Source organism: Empidonax traillii, unplaced genomic scaffold, assembly GCF_003031625.1.
Source record: "Empidonax traillii isolate 1590-97213 ecotype Southwest subspecies unplaced genomic scaffold, ASM303162v1 scaffold516:size646513, whole genome shotgun sequence".
Classification (NCBI taxonomy): Eukaryota; Metazoa; Chordata; class Aves; order Passeriformes; family Tyrannidae; genus Empidonax; species Empidonax traillii.
Genome location: NW_020955709.1, coordinates 514,541 through 537,276, shown reverse-complemented (window position 1 = coordinate 537,276; position 22,736 = coordinate 514,541). Strand labels below are relative to the sequence as shown.

Below are 22,736 nucleotides of genomic sequence, written 5' to 3'. Positions count from 1 at the left end.
TTAGTATAAGTGTTTGATTTTTGAGTTCTGGTGATGGGATCATGCTTTCAGTAGAACTCAGGTCTGTGCATGAAAGCGTGTCTCTGCACCTGATAGCAGTGTTACTCAGAGAAATACTTGAGGTTTGTTTGAGTAAAACATCAGGACATCAGAATTTAACAGACCCAGTCAAGAGGATTTGCTCACGTGGGATGTGTTTCTCACAGTAACACCAGCAGTCTGCTCCTGATTTGTATCCTCAGGTGTTTGCAAAACTGCTGTTAAAATCCAGTGTCCAGGTGCTCTGAGACTTTAATTAAGGTGCCCTTTCCCTTTTGAGAGGGCAGTGGGGATTCCTCGTGTGGTGGAAGAGGCAGGAAATGAGACCTGATCTTCCGAGTCAATCCTCCTCCTTCTCTGGGAAGGCCTGTGAGTTGTTCAGTCCTCGCTCAGTGTCGGTGGGGCAGTGACAGCAGCTCCTGTTCTTTGCGTCCCATCATCCCTATCAGGTGATAGAGACCAGAGTCCCCTGTGACTCAGGACACAGGATGTTTTTTGAGCAATCCTGGTGTGACTCTGGTCGGGTTAATGTTTGTAGGTGGTGACCAGCTGGAGCAAGTCTGGTGACAAGGGGGAAGCACTGGGTTCAAAACATCGATTGGGTTTTGATAAGCTTTAGTAGGGAAGGGAAGCTGAAGATTTAAACTCGATGACTTTCTTGCTCTAACCCAGCGGGGGACCCGCTGTCCTCACAGGCAGAAGGGACACCCTAGAAGCACATGTGGTGGTTCCTGATGGGCAGTTGCCAGGATGTCAGGACAGTCTGAGAGCTGTGCACGGGTCATTTACACCCTCGGGCTGGGGAGGGAAAAGAGCTTTTACTCCGTTTGATCTGCTGTGGCTCGCTTGAAACATTGTGGGTGTATCTTAGTGCATGAGAACTATCACAGACTGGTGCCTCTCTGTGTCCACAGCTGTCTCCTGATGCTACTAAAAATAACAACATTACAGAATTAAAGAATTTAAAAATATTTTCTTGGAAGCTTTTATCTAGTGTGTAAAATAAAAAACCAACAACAACAAAAAAAACTAAACCCACACCTCTTTTCTCCAGAATAACTCAAGTGTTTGACCTGATTATTTTGAATGAAATCTAGACTTTAAAGAAATTGTATTTTTAACTGTAGAACATACTATAATTGTGCTCCAGTGTACAAAACATTTAAAAATTGGGTGCCTGTAGGCAACTGTAGCAGTAGGAATTGGGTACAGTATAATTTTGGTCCAGCTGGATTCTGCCTTACATGCCCCAACTTGTTCTCAGACAATTTCTGCAGCTTAATCCCCCTTTACTTTCCTGCAGACAATTATAGATTGGTGACATAGTTCGTGCTGAGGAATTGGCAGTTACAGAATCTCTTGTGTGCTGGCAGCCCTCGATGACTTTCCACTGGGAAGAGTTGTTGCCTGTTTTCAGTGGCAGCTCCTGCTGGGACATTCTCAGGATATTTTACCCCACACTTAGAGCTGTGACCACCTGCTTTGGGAGGACTCAGCTGCTGGGATGGCTCTGTGGGCTCGAGCTTGTAGTGCCATCGTTATGGTGCTGCTGTTGGGCAGGGGGCCGTGCCCAGGTCCCGGGGAGGGGGGGCCGTGCCCAGGTCCCGGGGAGGGGGGGCCGTGCCCAGGTCCCGGGGTGGGGGGGCCGTGCCCAGGTGAGGGTCTGTGCTCAGCCCTGTGCAGGTATCATGGGAAGGTTTCAGGAGCTGCTGTGGGTGTTTGTGTGCACACTAAAACTGCTTGAGGAAAGTGATTTCATTTGGTGGTTTGGGTGCTCTGAGGACACTATGGGTGCTCAGTTTCTCTCCTCCTGCTGCCCCTGCAGAGCATGGGATGGCTTCTGTCACTGCAGGTTTCTGTTTTCTTTCTGGAACACCCCACTTCAGCCTTCTCCAAGGTTTGGAGTGTGGCATCTTCTGTTTCAGGAGCAGTAGAAGCTGTTGGAGATGTCCCAGCCTGGAGTGTCAGCAAGCCCCCAGTTCCCTGAGAGCTGGGGTGAATAACATCCGTCTGAGATAGTGGAAACTCGGAGGCAAAAGGAGTGCACTGAGAGTTGCCTCACTTGTATGTCCTCCATACGCATTTTTAGTCTCTACCTCCTGTTTCATGTAGAGATGTTCCATTATTAAGGAGTAAGAAATTATCCATCTGCTGCACTGTTTCTTTTTGTTTTTTAACAATAGACACCTGATGGGGTGCTGTGGTGCCTGGTTACACAGTGCATTTGGAGAGCGAGGAAAGGCCTGTGAAGGTTGAGACTTGAGTTACAGAAGGAGTCTGAGGTGTCCTGCCTCGTGTGTTCTGTGCTGGAGGTTTTACTGTGCTGTTTAGCACTGCTCGGTGCCTGCACTGCCTCTTTCCAGGGGGTATCACCTGAGCTGCCTTGCTCATGAAAATACTGCAGGAGAGACGTGCAGGGAACACAGCTCCTAGCCCGGCACCTGCCTGGCTCCTCCCTCCCTCCGCAGGGACAGATGTGTCCCTTGGCACCTTCCTCACAGTGTCTGTGTGTCACAGTGCTTCTCCACGGCCTAAGAAGTGTCCTCTGCTGGCTGGCTGGGCGGGATCTAAGGGCTGCACCCCATCTGAAATTCCACAAGGAAGGAGCCCTCGGTGCCACAGGGAGCAGTCTGGCAGTTGCGTTCCCTGGGAGCTGGTGGGTGCTGTGGCCATGGGCAGGAGCCACAAAGAGGGACATTTGCAAGCTGGATTTTGAGCTTTAAGTGTGATTTGAATTCCACCCCCCCTCCAATCTATTTCTTAAAAAAAGGCATATCTTTGGCTCTTTCATCAGAGAATTTGACAACAAATGAAAATTTTCAGCTTCCTGTAACATTTATAGTTCAGATTCTAGTGTCCCTCATCTTCTATGTTTGGAACACCTGGTTATACAGCTTTTTTTCTGAGGTGCTGACCTTCTTGATGCTGAAAAAAGTCTCAGTGTTCTGGGGAGCAGGAAGGTATGGGCACGTGCCGTGCCTTTCATGAGGCCACAGTAGCCGTGGTGCTTCGGTTTCTTCATCCTCCTGGAAAAACTCTGATTCAATTAATTAAAAAAAACATTTCCACTTACCCATATGCTGGTGGTTGTTTGCAGGACAGTGAAGCTGTGTAAGGAGGCCTTGAGTTTGTGAACTGATTTGGAAGAATTTCTTTTATTTTTGAATACTGCTATGGTGACCTGGTTAATTAGGAGTAATTAATGCCTAAATATATTGGTTTAACATAACAAAAGGCTGTCTGGAAAAAACGGGGAAGGGAAAGAAGGACTCAAGATGAGCCACCTCTTTGCTAACACTTAAGAGTTGTTAAGGGACATCTCCAGAGCTATTAGCAGAGAAGGTTTTAACTTGACTATTGTAATTTAGCTCCTGAGGCTTGAAATGAAGCAGCAGAGCAAAAGAACTGATCTGGAAAGGAACACTTTGGTATTGTGTGGGGGAAAATGCTTGACACCTAAGAGTCATGGGATGCCCTTGGAGAGGAAGGAGTAGGGGTAGAGTGGATTTGGGTGATGATGTGGAGCTATAACCTGTGTTTGCTGCCTCCTCCCCTCTCTCTTTTTGGAATCTCACTCTTAGGACTAAAACTGAGCATGGTGCTGATTCCTGGGCTCACCTGCTCGCTGGGGTGACTTGTGACTGCAGGCTTTACCCAGGAGTTAGGGCCTGGATCCTGTCAGACCTGCTCTGTAAGTGTGGCAGGGCTACACACTGCTGTGGCCTGGGACTGCTCTAAAAATGGAAAAATTGCTTAATTTTGGGAGCGTGAGGAGGGCCTGGGACCTGGAGGGCCCTGTTAAGAAAGAGCTGCGTGGCCACCCCTGTAATTAGAAGAGCTCAGTCATGTCAATTAAACTGGCTGTATTTGCAGAGTTGTTTGGTTTATAATAGTAATTTATCTCCTTTGGCAGAGAACAGAGGGGGAGTAAGTAGTGTGGTGTAAGTCACGCTGAGGAGGAGTAAAATCAAGCAGGCAGGGCTGTGTGAGCAGAAGCCTTTAGATGATAACATGTCCTGCTCATGCCTGGCCCTGCAGTGTCTGCAGTTGAGACTGCACAGTTACAGCTGGGCACAAGGGTAAATTAAAATAAAAATTGTATGTATTTTAAAGCATAAATAAGTTTTGAGGCCTTAAGTGTGTTTGCCCTTAGCCATCTCTGTCATTGGGGTGACATTTGGTTGTGAGCTCCACTGACGCCGTGGCACGGTGTGCTGCTTGGGCTCAGCTGCCTGCACACAACCAGGGCAGAGCTGGCCCCTGCAAATGGCAGTTTCCCCAGAGCACTGCCCTCCAGCTGATCTTGGGGGTTTGGGGCACGGGAGGAGGGGGAGCACTGTCTCTTGGGAGCAGAGGGACAGAGCAGGGAACAGACCGAGGTGTGAGCTGGGGCACCCCTGGCATGGAGCGGGGCCGCTGCCACTCCACTCCTATCTCCTGGGGCTGTCTGTGTCAACCAACGCGAACTCAAGGCAGATTTGCTTTGTCATCCTGACTTTGGCTTTTGCCACTGTGAATTTCTCTTCAGTTTCTGGAAGCTTCTTTGAAGTTCCCTTGTGGGGAGTTCAAGAGACATTGGCACACACAGAATGGTTCACCCCTAACAGCCCCCACCTCACAGAGCACACGGTGGGAGTGGGGAGGTGGGTTTGGGAATATCTGATCACAAATGGTGGCAAATCTATTTTTCAGCATGTGTTGTTCTTTAGTTAGTTTTTAACTCGATGCTGCAGATGAGTGTTGTTGTTTCCCAATGGCAAAGAGCACTGAAATATGACCCCGGGAGGGGAGCGCTGGCCCCGGGCCTGTGTGCACAAATAGCCCACTACCTTCTGAAGCCTGTTTGCAGCCAAGCAAACAAACACAGTGAGGCTGCCTCACACAGAACTGCAGTAGAAATCTGCCCCTCAGAGATTTTTTTTCCCCCTCTCAATGTCAATAAAACCTTAGTACAACTGATTCCAGAATCATCACTCACAAGATGTTGTGGTATGTCTGAAAATGTAGTTATGTAGTACTGGATTAGGAAGTGAAAGAGCTGCATTGCTGTCTTTTGTAGCTCCTACAATACCTTTTGCCTTGGATTGCTGTACTACAGGAAGAAATCGTAGTGCAAACTAAGCTGCAGCTCATGGTGTTAGCTGGGTGAGCGAGCAGGAGTCTCTTGGCACAGCCCTGGTGTGAGTTATGTAAATCTTGTGCAGTGTATAAGCAACAGGCGGTTGGTGACGTAAAACTGAGCATTTGTCTCTGTTTACTGGCTAATGTGACATGGCCCCTTCCTGCAGCATTTGACTGAGCTGGCGGGATTAAATAGAGCCCTGACACTCCTAAGTAGAAAACGCCTCAGGCTGAATAATGGTTTCTGTCTGGAATTCAGGGTTCTGGCCGCAGCAGGGGGACCTGGTGGCTCTCATGTCAGACCAAAGTCCACTCGGCGTGGGTGGCAAAGGTCTGGCTGTGGGGCTGAGGCTGCTGAGTTGCTGATCGATCCCTGGGCCATGTTGTGCAGAATGTTCCTCCGGTGCCTCCTTAGCAGGATATCAGGAACTCCAGTGCCTCACGCAGCAATTGTCTGCTGGCACTGTGATGGATTGGTTGCCAAACTATGGGGCTCTTTGGGTCCTCTCCCAGTGCCCCCACTGAGGCTCTGCCCTTCTCACCCCAGCTCCAGTGCAATCAGCTGCTGCATTTTAGTTCCCCTGAGTTTTCTGAGAGGAGAAAGCAGTGACACTGCTCCGTTGCAGTTGGAATTTTATCCAGAATGTCCGATTTGAATGTTTTTCCCATGAACAGTGTAGGAATTGAACAGGAGGCAGTTTTCTTCACTCACCATTTGAAACCTCTTTCCAGCTGGCAAGCAGCCCCACAAGCCCTGTGTTTGCTCTTGCTCAGGGTCACGCTGCAAATGTTTCTCTTGCTTTCACCTTGGTTTTCTGGCTCTGGCTCAGACACATGACGCTCCACCGCAGTACAGACCCTCAATATGTCACTGTGCCCACACAGTGCAGCTTCTGCAGGGCTTTGCTGTAGGTGGTGGTTCCCGGTTCCTGAAGGTTTGGGTTTTTTTTTTTCTATCCTGCTCAAAAAAGCAACACAGATTTCTGTAATCATGAATAAAAAGCAGTTGTTATGCCCACTGCGTTTGGGGAGATTTTACTCATCTCCATTCTCACAGCACCCACTCACAACATGTAAATCAGGGCCACAACCTCTCAGACACACATAAACAGAGGAATTACATGACTTGCCAAACACTTACGTAATAACTTAATAGTATATCGTGGAACTGAGCTAAGGCTCATGAATCCTCTTCCTGCCTGACTGTTCCTCTTCTCACATTAATTATCATGAGTTGCAGCTACACCACAGCTCAGGAATCAATAACATTTGTGGCTTTTTGAATGTCCTTAATATATTACAGGCTTGCACTGTCATTTGTCTTTATTCAGTGGGAACTTTTGACACAGGTGGTTTATGAGTTCCTGTGAGTTGTGACTATCCAGAGCTGAGCAGGCACTTTAATGATGAGTAAATAGTTCCTACCTCATGGTATGTTTCAAAAGCAGCAGGAACCGAGTTATTATCTATAGCTATCAGTGCCCTTTGGCCTTGAGAGTTATCAGAAGAGCATTCTGTGTGTTTCATTCCTCTTGTGCTCCTTTTGGACCTTCTGTACCAAAATAAAATGGCCAGAAATTAGCTCAGGAAACAAGGCTGGTGAGAAGAAACTGCCCTGCGTTTGCCTCCATAGCTCTCCTCTCGGTGCCTCCTGAACTGTTCAGCAAGCTTCAAAAAGAACTGACGGGGTAGAGGTCTCCAGGACTTGTAGGTTCCAAGATTTCCAGTGAAAATAGAAGCAGAGTAGAAAAGTGGTCTAAAACAATATCCCTAGCAAGGAAGAATGCTGTATTTTGAGCTCTGTTATCCTGGACTACAGAATCCTTATGTGCTAGAGATCAAAGGTTTAAAAAACACACAACAGCAGAGCTATTACAGTCTGGGTGTTTTTGCTGAACTGTTCAAGATGACACACGTGCACCTGTGCAAAGGGCCTGACCCACCTGTACTTCAGGTTGTAATGTGCTTTTTTCCCTTCTAGGAATCTACAAGCTGCCATCGGAGCCTACTATGATTTCGAGAGTCCAAATATCAATGTCCCCTCGATGTCCTTTGTGGAAGATGTCACCATAGGTGAAGGGGAGTCCATCCCTCCTGATACCCAGTTTACAAAGACGTGGAGGATACAGAACACAGGTGAGGCCTTTGGGCTGCAGCAAACGAGGCAGTGACACAAGGGTCATATGGCAGGTCCCCTTTGCTTTTAATACATTTCTGGCAGAATTGCCTTTTCATGCTCCAAGAGGATGCAGGGCTGGAGAGACCACATTCCAGTTCAAAACAAGTCAAAGCAGAGGCTGGGATCCAGGAAGTGAGACTGGGCAAAGTGCATTCCCAGTGCTTGATCTGTTGGGGTACACTCAGAGAAAAAATCGAGACCTGTGAATGCAAAGGAATCCCTTGTCCTCAAGCAGTGCACTGACAGGATGTTGCACAAACGTTTGAAATGTGTGTCTGATTTTAATTTCCCGCTTGCAGTTATGTGAGGGAGAACAGACACAAACTGAGGGCTGACACTGGGAGTCATCACAAGTCAGGTTCAGGTCTCCCAGGATTTCTGCTTGGGAATAGCTGCAGTTCTCGGGCTGTACAGACTTGGGCAGAATATCCAAGTATGACAGAGACTAAAGCCACACTAAAAATGAAAGAGTATTTCACCAGGACACATGAAGGTGTTTAAGAACACTGATTTATAGAGACTGTGTCCTAGAGAAAGGACTTAATATTTTGGTTTACTTTTTCTACCTCCTTCTGTTTGACAGTACAATGGAAGGGTGACATGTGGAACTTGCTTAAACTCCCAATACTGTGAAAAATTGGCAATTTTTATAACTGTCCCAAATGCAGGTCCTACAAATCTAGTAAGTGTGGCAGGTCTTGTTTCTCCACTCTTAGTATCTCAATTTGTGTGTGTTATGACTACGCCCCTGTCTTGGGCCCTTCAGGCTTCTCCCTTTCTTGTCCCTCTGATGTGCTCTTTCCTGCCTGCACATTCAGCCTTACATCTCAGTTCAAGTGATGTTTCATTGTTCTTGGAATGTTTGGCCTTCTGAAATCCGTGGGCCTTCTAAAATGAGGGGTGGGAACTCATCTTGGCTTAGGAGTTCCTGGCAAGGCCATCATTTGTTTTGGCTTCTGTGTGGGTTAAAGCCTGGCTTGTGGAGCCGTCCCTGCGTGCCCTAAGGGTGGTGCTGGAGGCCAGGGCTCGGTGCAGCCTTGGCATGGGCAGTGAGTGCAGCTTCACTCGCTGGCTGTGACTGTGCAGTGTGAGGAGGACTGCAGCACTTGAGAACCATTTTATGGTTTAATTAAGGTATAATATCAAAGGGCTGTAGTGTTTCCAGATAATATCTGCTTGTTAGGCAGGTAACTGAAGCAGTGCCAAGGTTTTTAACAGCACTTCAAGAGCCCTTGATTACATGACTGGAGCTCTAGCACACAGAATACCTGAAGAATATGTCACCGGGATGTTCTGGTTCTGATGACTGTGGCAGGCAGAGCTCAGGGACTGGCAGTGTGAGGTATGTCAGCTGGTTCTCCCATGTGTCATTAAAAACCAGTGCCCTGCTCTGGTACCTGCAGGGCGGTGCTGCCTTGTTTGCCAAAAGAGCAGTTTGTGTAGTAGAACCATTGCTGAAAGGGCAGCAGGATTTAGCGACCTGACTTCCTCTCCACACTCTGCCTCCAGCTGCTGCTGGCTCTGCAGGACACTCACTGCAATTTATCATCTCCTGAGAGATGAGTGTACTGAAGTAGAATGACATAATCATAATTTCATTTTATGGGGCTTATCAGTTGCAGCATTCTAGGCACCTTGCAAGCCTAAAGCCATTAAACCTGATAAAAATCACATAAATTATTTAATCTAAACTGTGTTGCTGGGCTGCCAACCTCTGCAGATGAGACTTCGTGCTCAAGTGCCCCACACCCCAGGCTGAGGTCAGCCAGGCACCCAGATCTTCTTTCAGAGTCCTCCTCTCTCAGCACCTTTCCAGCTGGTACATCACTCAGGCTGAACATCCCCCTGTACTCATGCACATCCTGCTTTCCCTGAGAGGCTGTGAATTCCACAGACAAGGACTTGACAAGAAAAGCAGTCCCTGCCACGTTTTCGCCGAAGTATCCACAGGGATTAAATTAGCAGGCAAGCTGTTGCAAAGGATACTCCTTGGGGTAACCTGAGGTCAGAGCAGGCTCTGCCGTGCTCGCCCTGGACCACGCAGAGCAGTTCCAAGCTCTGTGGTGGTTCAGGCTTTCCACTGCCATTTCTGTCAACCTCAGCCAAGCAGGAGTTATTGTCAAAGTTGTTGTCTTAGTCAGGTCATGTGACTGGGTAAGAAGCAAAAGAAAATTATGCTAAATTGATTTTTCACAAGTCTCAGAAACACTTCTTTCTGTCTGCCCTGATGCTTGTTATCTTTGGTGGCTGTGCCTGCACTCAGGAACTGTTTTCTGTCTCTCTGATTGCCAGGTCACGCTGTCAGTCCAGTGTCTGCAGTCTAAACATGGATCTCCACAGATAAATCATACATTCACAACCCTTCCCACCTTTGCACAAGGCTGAGAAAAGGGTTGGTGCAAGGAGGGAAATAAAACTATTTAGGAAATAGTGCTGGCACTTCAGTTGTAGCTCAAACTGTGAGTTCCTCCTGAGACTGCGAGCAGGCTTAGAAAGGAGAGAATCCCTGAAAGGAAGCGTTGCCACCACTTTGTATCAATAACAGGTATTTGATGTGGCGTGACTCAGGAGCTGCATGCAGGAAGGCAGAAATGGAGGATACACACAAACACCCCCTGGTGCTGCTCTTGTCACTGTCTCTGCAGAAAGGGACGTGTGTGTCGGTTATGTGGATTTTTTTTTTTTTTTTACAGCAGCAGCAGGAGCAGTTACACTGGGACTTGGAGAATTTTCCTGTGTAACAAAGACCTAGAAATTAGTCAAACAGAAATATCAATTGTTCTGCTGGTCCCTAAATGCACCAGCTAAATATGGTCTGAAAACTCTGTTTATTCTTCCTCAGCATCCACTGCTCCTGTGTATCTTGGTTTCCTTTGGCTGTCTGACAGTTGCACAACTGTTGTAACAAGCACGTTTCGTCCCGTCTTACACAAGCAGACAAAGCTTTTCCTGGTGCACTGTCAGTAATTCCCTCTCGTGTCTAATCCCAGGGACGGAGGCGTGGCCCCCGGGGGTTTGCCTGAAGTATGTTGGGGGCGACCAGTTTGGGCACGTGAACATGGTGATGGTGAGGTCCCTGGAACCGCAGGAGATGGCCGATGTCAGCGTGCAGATGTGCAGCCCCAGCACCGCCGGGATGTACCAGGGACAGTGGCGGATGTGCACTGCCACGGGGCTCTACTACGGAGGTGAGTGGGCCCTTTCTCAGCGCTCCAGGCTCTCCCTGGCATTCCCTGCAGGCAGCACGGACACTGCTGGCCCCTGCACTGCGCTCTGATAGCAGAGCAGGAGGGCAGAGCTCTGCCAGCCCCGGCCTAAATATAGAACATGGAATGCAGGAAAACATCAAGGGAGCTGCTTTGTTGTCTTGGTCAGCACAGAACTGTTTTCTAAACACTGGAACGAATTACAGGTTACACAAAACGAGAAAACAAAGGGACTTGCACAGCTCTCCTGGAGACTCTTTCCAGGCGATCCTTGTCAGGATACTTTCCCAGCTTGCCAGTGCTGAACACTGGGAACTGCATAAAATCTGTTAGTGGTGAAAGCCTCCTGTGAGAAGTGCATGCCCAGGTTTTAATGCAGTGATTTAGTGTGTCCCCTGCAAGCCATTTCTCTGTTTAAAGAACACATTTTGCTGTTTTGCCTCAGCCTGGGCCTCCAACATCTGCCTTTGGTGCAGCCTTCCAGCCTTTTTCTGCCAACTTTGGTTTACACTGAGGACATCTTTGTATCTCTCTTGGCAGTTGGGAGTATCCCAAGTTTCAGAGTTTGGGCGAGAGGTGTTGGCACTTGGAGGCACAAATACCAGTGCCCAGAGGGAGGGGGCTGCTGGCAGCGCTGACACTGCTGCACCTCCTCGGTGCAGAGGAGGGGAGGGATGGGCAGGGATGGCTCCATGCGGGAGGGATGGCCTGGCCAGCTGTCTGGCCCGGTGTGCTCACAAAGCCGAGGTGTTCCCAGGGTTCCCGAGCGCCCCAAACCGTGGGAGATGTCCCTGCGTAGCCTGAGGCTGCCGCTTTTGGCAGAAGACAAGCTGCAGATTGAACCCCTTTGGCCTCCGAGTGCGAGGGGCTTTTCCCCTGCGACCGAGCTCGTGGCTTTGTTGCGGGGGGGCCCGAGAGCCGTGCCCGGCGGTGACAGCGTGGGGACAGCGGGACACGGGGCGTGCGGGACCGCGCGTGGGCAGCAGAGGGCGCTGCGGGGCCGCTCCGCTGCACCGGGGGGTGTGCGGGGGGCACTGGGGGTGCTGGGGGGTCCCAGCCCTGGCAGGATGCAAGGGTCCCTAAGCAAGTCGTGGGTCCCTAAGGTACAATTCCACTGCCCTTAATTCACTTCTAAAATTCAGACTGCTGGGCCCAGCCCTGCTAAACTGGGGGCACTGAACCACTATTGCTGAGGGTTCATAAAAATGTGCTTTAAACTATTGGTCTTGTTCTTGCTGGTGTAAAGGATGGAATTCCTGTTTTGCTCCTTCTGCCCCTTCTTCATAAACTCCAATCTAAGTGACAGCCCAAATGTGTCTCTTTTTCCCCAGATGTCATCTGGGTGATCCTCAGTGTGGAAGTTGGAGGACTTCTGGGTGTCACACAGCAACTGTCATCCTTTGAAACAGAGTTCAACACGCAGCCGCATCGCAAGGTAGAAGGAAACTTTAACCCGTTCGCCTCTCCACAGAAGAACAGGCAACCAGATGAAAACAACCTAAAAGACCCTGGGGGTTCCGAGCTAGGCACAATCAGCAAAAACACATGGGGGCCTGCTCCTGACCAAATCGAACAAGATCAGAATGGACTGTCACAAAACTCTGTAAATCTCTCCCCCAGCAGTCACTCGAACAACTTGTCGGTAGTGACGTACAGTAAGGTAGGTGCCCTGGGTGAGCAGGAGAACGGGTAGGGGAGGAGCCAGGCAGGTGTGTAATTGCTCTTCCTTCCAAACTGCAAAGCCCTTTCTTTCTGCTTCTGCCAGACCTGCTAAGGAAGGTTCTGAATTTGACTGTCTGACTCTGCCAACTCCTCATGTTATATTAAAATATTTTTGCCTCTGATAGACTCTACCAGATCCACCTTTTTGTTTTCACTTCAAGTCCTTCTTCAAATTTATATAACCTTGTTTGGCTGCTGTAACTGCAAGTGGCTGGAGCCTGCTCCGGTTACGTGTGCAAATAAGTCAAAATATCTCTCTAGATGTGACCTGAGTTTGACATAATTTCGAACAGAGAACAAATATCCACACCCCCAATCTTCAGATTAAACAGATAACTTCTTTTTAGCTGGTGTGGGGAGAGCTCATCATTTGATCCCAGAAGCTGCCTGTCAGGAACAGTCAATCAAAGGACTGTTCCTGTCTATGTCCTTGTCTTGTTTATAATTGTAGGTGACTTTTAAATTATCTTTACTTTAAATCTCTCTCAAAAGCTTGCTTGGTGGATGCTATATGAGTCTGAGTGATATTTTGACTGTTTTTATTTGCTTGTGTGTGAAAAATTAATTGCAGGATTATTTACAATTCAGAATCCACCTGTTAACGCAGCAGTATGTGTAGGTGTGTACTGTCGTATGTCAAACTAGTTTGATTTTTAAAATCCTTTAAAAATGCTTTACTGTACTTTGAGCAGGCTGTGTAGGACAATAACACTTGGTTGCTGAATGACTTAATAAAACCCTACTGTTAGTTCACCTACAGCACTTTAGTTCCTCCCTGGATGACCTGCCTGTCCTGTGCCAGTAGATCATGTTTTAGTGACCTTTGCACCAGGGCCGCGCTGGGGTGAGCTGTGTGCCAACGTGCCACCCTCCTGTGCTCTGCTCCCAAACACTGTGGCTGGGCTGGCTCCTGCTGCGAGACTGCTCCCTGACAGTGAAGTGGATGGCTTGGAAAATGGTTCTCCTGTCAGTGGAACACCCCCTGAATTAGCAGTGCTGCGAGTGGCTGCGTGGCGGGGCGTGGTGCTCCCGGAGGGGCCGGGCTGGGGCTGACTGAGGATGTGGGGTGAGGAACCAGAGCCCCTTGGAGGTGCAGCTGTGCTGTGGAGAGAGGGAAGCATCACCTGGGAGGTGTCACTAGATTGAAGTGAGCTGGTTACCTGGTAACCCAGAGCTCAGGGTCCTTGTTGCTCTGGCAAGACGTGGGCAGTCATAATCTAACCCCACACGGAGGGCAGGTGACCTATCCTCCCCTTTTTGTTGTTGTTTTGGGGTTGTTTTTTGTTTCTTTCTTTTTATATTTACAGAATATTCTTGCGTGGATTTTGAGGTGGATTATCCAAGATTAAAGCAGATGTTTTGTTTGCTTGTTTCAGAAGGGATAATTTTATGGTCCTTTTTGATTGGATGTGTGTGAAAGTTCATTGATTTTCGAGGTTTTTTTGTCTCTGCTGCAGTGTTTCTGTTTGTGACATACTAAAACAAGGTAGCTTCTCCTCTGGAGGCCGTTCAGGTAGGTCTGAAGATCAGTCCTGTTGCAGCTTTACCTATCCTGCCCAGGGCAGGAGGCTTTTGCCACTGACCCAGTATTCATATTGATACAGTTATGGTTCTGTGGAGAACAAGTTTGAGGGAGTTGGACATCCCAGACATTTATGTGGTATTTTTGTCCACTCTCATGTATCTGGGGAATGGAGGGACTCCCTGGTTGTATTTGACAGGCCATTTGGTGACATGTAGCAAAGGGATGGGTAAGGTCTAGTGAGGTGTTCAGAAGGGCCTGTGTCCTGTAGCTAGAAGTAAAATAAGCCCTTAGATATTTCTTGGATCACTGTGGAGGATTCCTCTGCTGAGAGGCTGTTGGGGAACCCAGTCATGCAGTGCACAAGACCATGAAATCTTTGAGATAAGATGAGCAGTTTCTGGCATCTGCACCTGTAAACCATACTAGAAGTTGCCAGACCTTGTTGGAATTAGTTCTCCCTCTGGTGCACTGAGCAGGTGTAGCTTGTCCTCTAAAATTCCCTGTTGGAGTCGGGATCTTGGCGATGCCGGCGTGCCATCTGCTGCTGGGTTAGACAAGTACAGCAGCATTTCCCACCTGGAAACATTCAAAATGCTTTGATACAGCAGCAGAGAGTACGAGGTGTGGGTGCTCTGCTCAGTGGAGCAAACTTTCCTAGGGAAAAACAAACAAAACCACACACAGAACTCCGTACGAGTGGATGAGATGAAACCTGGGGATGGTTGAAACAAACAGTGCCCTTTATTCCTGCTGTGATGAGCACCTTTCTGGGCCCCTGCCTACCTTCCACATGCACTGTGGGGAGGCTGCAGGCCAGGGCCTGTCTGGGCTTTGCTTGAAGCATGTTGTGAAACCTATTCCCAGTGGGGTTTTTGCATGTTCTTAGATTAAAGATGTGCTTAAGTGCAGGGTAGGATGCTTCTCTCGGGGTAGGGATGAGCTGCGTTGGATCTCAGATATCTCCATGCACGGGTGTTTTATTCTCTGGCAGTCACTTTCTCTGGATTCTCCACAGAGCTGAGGCTGATACAGCTTCCTCCTATTTACTCCTCCTGTCTCATAGCAACCCTGCACAGTCACTGCTGCTCTCTTGTGACTGGCTTTTGCATTAAAAGCACAAGATCCAGTCTCACAGTGCCTGGGAATTAGCTTAATTGCTTAACTGAGGGAAGAAACATACAGGTTTCCATGTCTGCATAGATCAGAAGTGAATAGCCATATCCTGACATCTAGATTGTACTTATCTCTATATAAAATCCGTAGATCTGTATCTAAATCTGGTGCCCAGATAAATTGAGGAGTTACTACTCTCTGTGTCATGCAGAAAACTGCACATGGAAGTTGTGATTCTGCAAAGATTTGCCTAGACAGGACACTGGTGTTGTCCCCACCACAGCAAATGGTGCCTGGCTTCCCTGGTCCTGGCTTGTGCTGCTCTTTAGACCCCAGTGAAATAGAAATATGCTGGAGATCAGAGCATTAAAATCTGAACTCCTTTTTTCCTGCTGTGTTTATGCCCCATCTTCCTCCATTCTGTGTGGAGCTGAGCTCTAATCTGTGCTACTTGGCAGCTTTCTGTACATAAGGGGGAACCAACCCTGTGTCCTTGGAGCCTTTAACTGGCTTCCCCTCCCTGTGCTTAAACGTTGCTGTGGCTTCTCGAGGCTTCTCCTAAACCAGGACCTCCCATTTGCAGGTTTGCCTGTGTAAACTTTAGGACAGATTTTTTTTTCACTGGAAACTGGTCATCCAGTTGTCTTTGTGGGTGAGGACAGTGCCCCATAAACATTTGCATCCATGGAGGAGAGCAGCTCCTTCCCTCATGGTGCATGTGCTCCACGCTGGGCTGGTCACCGTGTGGCCACGGTGGGGGAATGTTGGACTTGGAGGTGCCATGGCTGCACCTGCAACCTGGGCTGCAGTGCCATGAGCTGGTTTGCTTCTCTGGTGAGAGACTGGAGTGTCTGAGTGCTGCCTGTCAGCTCATCCGTGATGCCCAACTGTCCGCGTGCTTCTGGGCTGGGGAAGTGCCAAACAGTGTGATTTGAGCTGAACTCTGCTCCGTTGCAGCCCAGCAGCACATCAGTGAGCTGTGCCTGGAACCCAGGGTGGTACCTGAGCCCTGTCACCTCCTCACCTGTGGGCACTTCCACCAGCCCTGCCTGTGCCTGCTCTGACCAGGTTCTGAGCTTCCTGGTGGTCTCCCTGCCACGCCGTGTTTGCATGGCACGCATGGAATAAAACACAGGTGCTGGGTGCTTTGTTCTCTTTTGTGCTGGTTTACGTCAGAGAGGTGAGAGCAGCGGGGCAGGAGTGGCCTGAGGGGACGGGGCTGGGCAGTGTGGGCTGTACCACTGTCAGTGTACTCTGGGAGACTCTTGTATTGCTGTGCATCCACCTCCTTCCCTGGAAGTGTACCTGCACTGGTGGTGACTCAGTCACAGAGGTGAAATAAAAAAAGCTGTCTGAAAACCTGTGTGTGATGGTTTATGAAAGATTCACTTACCCCTTACGTTGTTCCCAGCACAGGTGACTCCATTTACAGAGCTCAGTATTCACAAAGGCTTTAGCTTCCCAAAACATCTCCTCTCCCCTGTAGACGCACGAGTCAAATGATGATTTATACCAGTAGCTGTCGTGCAGAGTCTTTTCTTGGAAAATGATGGTCCTGTGTTCTCACATACTGGTCTGTGTGAAGAGCCTGGTGCTCCCACCAGCAAGTGAGCAATTACTTCTGGGGAACATTCTGGAAGAACTGAAAGTGAATTTGCAAAGCTGCAGCTGAGCTTTTCATAAAGACAGTGATCCCACTTGGAGAATAGACGGGAATGCACCAAAAATAGTGGGAATAATCCTTCCATTGAAACAACTTGGAAAAACTGCAATTGTGTGCAGAATTATTTTTGCATGTTTGTGATGTAAAATGCTGCATAGAGGGGATAATTAGTCTTGAAAATGTCATAGCAGGGTTTAGTATTTACATTGCAGCAGTAACTGAAGTTTTGTGGTAGCAAACCCTTGCTCTGTGCGCAGTGAATAAATGTCCTGGGGCACTGGCTCTGCAGAGCTTGGGCCTGGCTGAGCAGGGGACCAAGTGTGGAGGGGTCTGCACTAAACCAGCTCTCCCTGGGCTGAAAGACACACGAGTGGTGATTGATTCCGTGTGTTCTCATGTGCACAGCAAATCTTGGGTAGGAGAAACGCCGTGAAGAGTGGCAATCCCCAGAGAAAACGTTTGGGGCTTTTTCCTGGTGAAATTCCTTACGTCAGGAGGAGCTGAGAGTCATTCAGCTGAGCTGAATTGTGTGCTGCAGGAACCAGTACCTGGAGATCCGGAGAGTTTTCCTGCAGACAGGGTCTTCACAGGGTCCCTCCATCCAAACCCACTAAGGAGCTGCTCTGCTGGGCTGGCCTGAGGGCTGGGTGACTGGCACTTGTGTGCACCTCAGGGGGAGCAGGGGCTTGTGGCACCCCCCAATTAAGGCAAGGCAGTTTTACCTGTAACATCCCATGTAGGGTGACGGGGTGGGTAACGGGTAAGGTGCACCCTGGGTGTTCCTGGCTGAGGGGCAGGGGATGGTTAAACCCCTCCCGAGTGCTCGCCAGGCAGAGCCTCAAACAAAGCCTTGTGTACAGGTAGTTCAAAGATAAAGTAAATTCTGGCAAATGTGTCCGTACAGGAAATCAGCAGCAAATCCCGTGCAGAGCAATAAGTACAATGGCTTAATCCCTGTGAGGTGAGACTGCTTGGGATCCTGCTCCTGCATTGCTTTCCTTCTGTGTCCTTTCCTTGTGCAGTTGTTCACACTATCTTAATGTTTCTCTCCTGCTCCTCCCCTTCCCCCTGTTTCAGTGGCTATTTTTCAGAAATGTTGGATAGCTCAGTCTGGATTTTGGTGGGAGTGTCTCCTTCCTGAGGTGAACTGTCATGCTGGAATCTGCTGGCTGTTCTCTTTTGAAAAGCTTTACAAACTGGGACTGCAGCATATTCCTGGGGTAGAAGCGTGTTTGTTTTTCCATCACTTGCGTGTATTTCTGTCTGCAAACAGCAATTTCCACATTCCCAGTCTTTCATACTTCCCACACAGTTCAGGAGATGTCCTGGTTAATTGTCTGCTCATCCTCCTCTTTGTTGAATTCTGAGAGCTGCTTCATTTTACCACTCACTTGTATTTACCACCTGATATATCCCAAAGAATGAACTTTTTCTCTCCAGCTGTAGTAAGATCACAGACTGCTCATGGCACTTTCCTTCCTCGTGCAGCTCTGCAGCAGAGCTCTCCAGCCTGGCCTTTGCTGGTGACATTGATTTGTTATATGATCCATGTTCAGACTCGTGGCTCCAAAGCCCTGGCTCCTGCAGGGAGGGGGTTATGGAACTGTGGGAGAATGTGCAGAGAAAGGTGTTTCCCTTTAAATTTGCCCTGTTAAAGGCAAAGTGGTGGAAACTGCTCAGAGCTTCATGTGCAGCCTGAGCAGGAATGGCTTTGGCTCTCTGGGCTCTCGGCTGCCCTCCTGTGTGCTGGGGAGAGCTGGATTGTGTTCAGAGGCATTTGCATAATGGTTTCCTGACTCTGATGATGAGATATAACGAGCTTTTCTCCCTCATCTGCCTCCTGACCACAGTGTGTGTCAGGTCTTACAGGAGGGTTTTGTGGGGGGGGGTTACCTTCATCACTGACAAACTTCATCTTCCTGTGAGCTGGGGGATATCTCGTGCTGCCTGTGGTTCTTTCCTTTGCTTCCTGATGAAACCCCCGATAGCTGATCCAAACAATAGAAGTTACAAAAGGAGTTCATGTTAATTTGAGACCCGTGACTAGATCTGACATTTTAGGTGACTCACTTCAGGATGTAAAGGAGTGAAATAGATTCTGTAGGAAGCATTTTGGATTTTTGGTAAATGTTGTGGTTGATTTCACTGAAGGCAAATGTGTATTGTTACCTTGAAAGAGCGCAAATGGCAGTTGTGGGATTGTGGATTTCCAAATCTTCACTTTTTTTTCTGAAATAGCCTCTTACCCAGTTCCAGCCCTGTGACTGCTGTGGTCTCTGGGACAGACTGGGGAGGCTGCAAGGGCTGGGCCTGCAGTTGTTGTAGAATTTGTGGGGGATTCTGGTGTAGAAAACACAAGTTATTTTGTGTCCTTGGCCTAATAAACATCTGAGAGAGGTAAGTGGTGGCATTTGCCCTCTCTGAGGAACCCAGCCCTGGAAGGTGCAGTTCAGGAGTGTCTGTGAGGCTGGACAGGCACAGTGGGGGAGATGGGCTGCTTTGGGGGGAAGCCCTGGGCTGGGCTGGGCAGCATTTGGAGGTGAGCACAGAGCCTTCTGTTTCTTGCCTGTTGAAATTGATTGTGTCTCCAACTTTCTTTCAGGGTTTCCACGGTCCTTATCCCTTCGGACAGTCTTAAAACACAAAAACACAAAACGGGTATCGACAAGAGGAGAATTTAAGAAAAAACTGACTTTTGGGGGAAGGGAGGGGGTTCATGTGGCAGACAGACACAGCGTGGACCCCCCTTCTCTGCCTCCGTGTTCTGGATAAAGAAGAAAAAACAAAAGCCCAGTAACTTAAGACTAGATGTTTCCAGAGGAAAATCCAAAACCTGAGTATGCATGTGTGACTGCTGGATTTCAGAGTGGTGTAAATGCTATGAGGAAGAAGAGACACCAACACTATGGGTTTTTAGAAATCATCCTCACACATAATTAGGTAGCTTAAAAAGTTTAAAAATGAAAATTTAAAAGCCATCTTTAAAAAAGAATATTTTGCCTACAGAGCGGTTGTAGTTTGAGCAAATGTTTAATTTCTGTTTGTTTCTTGTTGATATTTTTTTCCTAAGGGACAGCGTGCATTTTCCCAGAATGTCCTGGTTTGCTGGCCTGGGGCCTGTGCTCCTGTCAGACCTTTTTAATGCCAGGTTTGGGCTGCACCCAGCACTGCATTTTTAATGGCATCTGCTGGTTTTAGTTACCGACTTTTTAATCTTTTAATTCTTCTTTTCCTTTCGGTTTGGGTGTTGCTGTTAAGTTGTCCTGCGTGTTGTTGGGAACCACGCTGAGGCCAGGTCTTGGTACCAGAGTTGGAGAGGGAGACTCTGGGACTTCTGGGATGACGTGGAGGGCTTGTCTCCCTTCCCCTTGTACGTGAAGTACACAAATACACACCCGTGTTAATAAGAATCCAATTTATTCAAGTTCCTGAGCTGTCCTGTGTGGTTAGCAGTTTAAAATCCCTTTTTGTTCACTCTCGATGTGCAGTAGCTGTGCCCAGAGCCACCATGCAAGCGCCGTGTGCCAAGGGGAGTCTCTGTAGCTGTAATTCACCTGCTGGTAGTTGCAAAGCTTTGCAGATGTCCTGTCCTTACCATTTGGGGTGTCCTCTCTCTCTTACAGAGCATAAGTTTGCATTTGTTTCTCCTGTGCTGAGGTGTGAGCTTAGAGGCTGATCCAGATGTTCTGGAGCTCAGAGCAGGAGTTGGCAACACCAGCTGGGTCCTTCTGTTGCCTCATCTTCATCTGCCTTTGTTGGCCGGGCTCTCCAGGGCTTACGTTAAGGGAGGGATCATAAAAGATTTGGGTAGCTCTGCTGTTCCTCCAGTGTGTTTTCCTCCAGTTCTGGATTGGGAAGTGTGGTGTGAGGGGAGGGAGCTCAGCCTCGAGCTGTGGTGGGTTTATTGTGAAGTGCTGTCCCACAAACCCTGCTGTCCTGCCCAATAAACCAGGCTGGAACAGCCATCTGCCAAAGATATAGGAATATGCAAAGCTCCCACTACCTTCTTCCAGATCTTTCCACTGAAAGCTTTTCCCAGTGCTGGAGTTGCAGGTTCAGCTCTGCCCTCACTCTTGGCTCTTTGTGTTTTAGAGGTTGGTTTTGAATGGGGGAATCCTTCCTTGCAGCTGCCAAGTACTATTACCTGAATGCATATGGATGGACCTTGTGGGGACAATGGGAGTTCTTTGTGTCCAGCAGAGAAAGAATTGGGTGATAGATGTTTCTGTTTCACAGGTTCAGTTGTTAAAGATAACCGTTACCTGAAATCTCCCTTCAAAAATCTGTTTGCTGGGAGAAACAAGTATAATACAAAAAATTACCTGCATAGAAGTGGCACTTCAGGGTTTGGGCTGCCTGACACTTGCTCTTGCCAGTCTGGTGGGCACTTGGCTCTGCCCTGGCAGCTGCTGGAGCTGGGGGAGTGCTGGGATCAGAGTGAACCTGTGGAGGGTGCTGCCCTGCTCTGGGTGTTTGGTTTTTGTCCTGTAACAACATTTTGCCTTGGATTAGATACCCCCCTGAGGGGTGATCTGGGGAATGATCTGCAGCCTCACAGTGTGGGGTGGGGTGGACAGGTGGAGTCTTTGCTCACTCCCTCCTTTCCTCCCAGATGCCTCATGTGAGCCCCTCTGAGGGCATGAACATACCTGCCCATCACATCTCCTGCAGCACTGCTGCTCCCCTTCTGAGGGCACTGAACCCCTGAAGACTGTGGGTGGCTCAAGTGACAAGGTGATCCCCTATCTTTATTGGCTCCTTGTGTCAGCTGCATAGTGGAAGGGAGGGGAAATCAAGATCTGAGTCTGAGTTAGAGCTGGTGCTGTGACCTTGGCTGGTGTCAGTGGGAGACCCTGGGATACCCCTGCGCTGGCTTTCTGCTCCCAGGCACGTGTGCTCCTCCCGTGGCTGCCACACTCGTGTTCCTGCTCTCCTCCTAAGGCTGAATTTCCCTTGTCTTGAAGAAGCCAAACCTGCATGCGCCCCATGCATTCTGCACAGGCTGTTTCTCTGCCTCTTGCGTGTTTGCAGTCCCTGCTGTCCTGGGGACAAGGGTCACATTCTCCAGGGTGTGAGGAAAGGCAGGGCCAGAGCCAACTTGCTCTGAGATCTGCAGCTCTTGCTGCTCCCATCCCACTCTGCCCATTTGCTGAGGGATCCACGAAGCACTGGCCCGTCGGGGTCGGGGTTGTGGCCCTGGCTGTGGCAGTGGAAGGATGTTTCAATCAGGGGCTGTTCTAGCTCTGAGTAAAAACTGTTTCACTGAGGCCAAAGGTGGTTTTATCTCCTGGTTCCTTGGAGCTTCGTGGTGCAGCCAGACCTCAGATTGCTCATACTTTCAGGTGTCCAGTTTTTAAACGGGGATTTGAGATAATTTGGCAAAGCTCTGCCCAGGTGACCTTGGCACACTGAGGTTGTATAGGTTCCTGTAGGGAAAAGGATAATACAGAACATCTCTGATGGCCTCTAAGGGGGTCCCTGTGGCAGGTGAGAGCCACTTGGGCCCTGTCACTAACACAGCTCAAGCAGTGGCACCTCTCAGGCTTGGCAAACTGGAGCAGGATGTCCCTGGGACTGGCCCCAAACTGGCAGTGCCACGGGGGGGGTGAGGGAGCGGGAATCTGCTGCCCACACCTTGGGAGCGTGGGATTCAGGCCTGCCAGGGTTTGGGAGCAGGGGCAGAGCCGTGGGGGCAGAGCAGTGGTGTGGGTGGGAAATGCACGCTGTCCCACGTCTGGGTTTCTGTTGTGTTTCATTTTTTCCGTGTGTGAGTGCGTGGGTGGTTCCCAGCCTGTCTGTGCTCGCCGGGGCAGTGCATGTGTAGCACGGGATGGTGTGTTGCCTCTCTGAGTCTGGGAGAAGTCCTGATAGCACATGGGGGTGAAAATAAAGGAAGCTTTTTCCTTAATGTATAAATGAATATTTGTATGATTAAATTAACACAGAAAAAAATACTCTGTAGCTGTTGAGAGTTTTATTGAAGCTGCAAAACTTCTGAGTCTGTCACCTTGTAGTTAAACTTAACCAGTTTGCTCCATCCCCAGATACTGAGCATCCTTAAACCCAGCTCCAACCCTGATTTACCCCAAATCACTGTGAAACCAAACCAAAGTCAGTGCATATTGAGGTTATCAGACCACCTATCCAGCCCCCAGGTGGGGGCAAGGG

The 22,736-nt window shown here is 49.0% G+C and overlaps 1 protein-coding gene across 1 annotated transcript in view; it reads left to right on the top strand.

Annotated features, from left to right (window-relative positions):
- Positions 1-22,512, top strand: part of CUNH6orf106 (chromosome unknown C6orf106 homolog) — a 26,712-nt gene extending 4,200 nt beyond the window's left edge. The window contains exons 2-5 of the mRNA XM_027896793.1: positions 7,142-7,296; positions 10,330-10,527; positions 11,877-12,205; positions 19,171-22,512. Coding sequence (XP_027752594.1) covers positions 7,142-7,296; positions 10,330-10,527; positions 11,877-12,205; positions 19,171-19,206 — 718 coding nt within the window. The 3' untranslated portion in view covers positions 19,207-22,512. The remainder of the gene's footprint in view (positions 1-7,141; positions 7,297-10,329; positions 10,528-11,876; positions 12,206-19,170) is intronic.
- Positions 22,513-22,736: the final 224 nt, after the last annotated feature.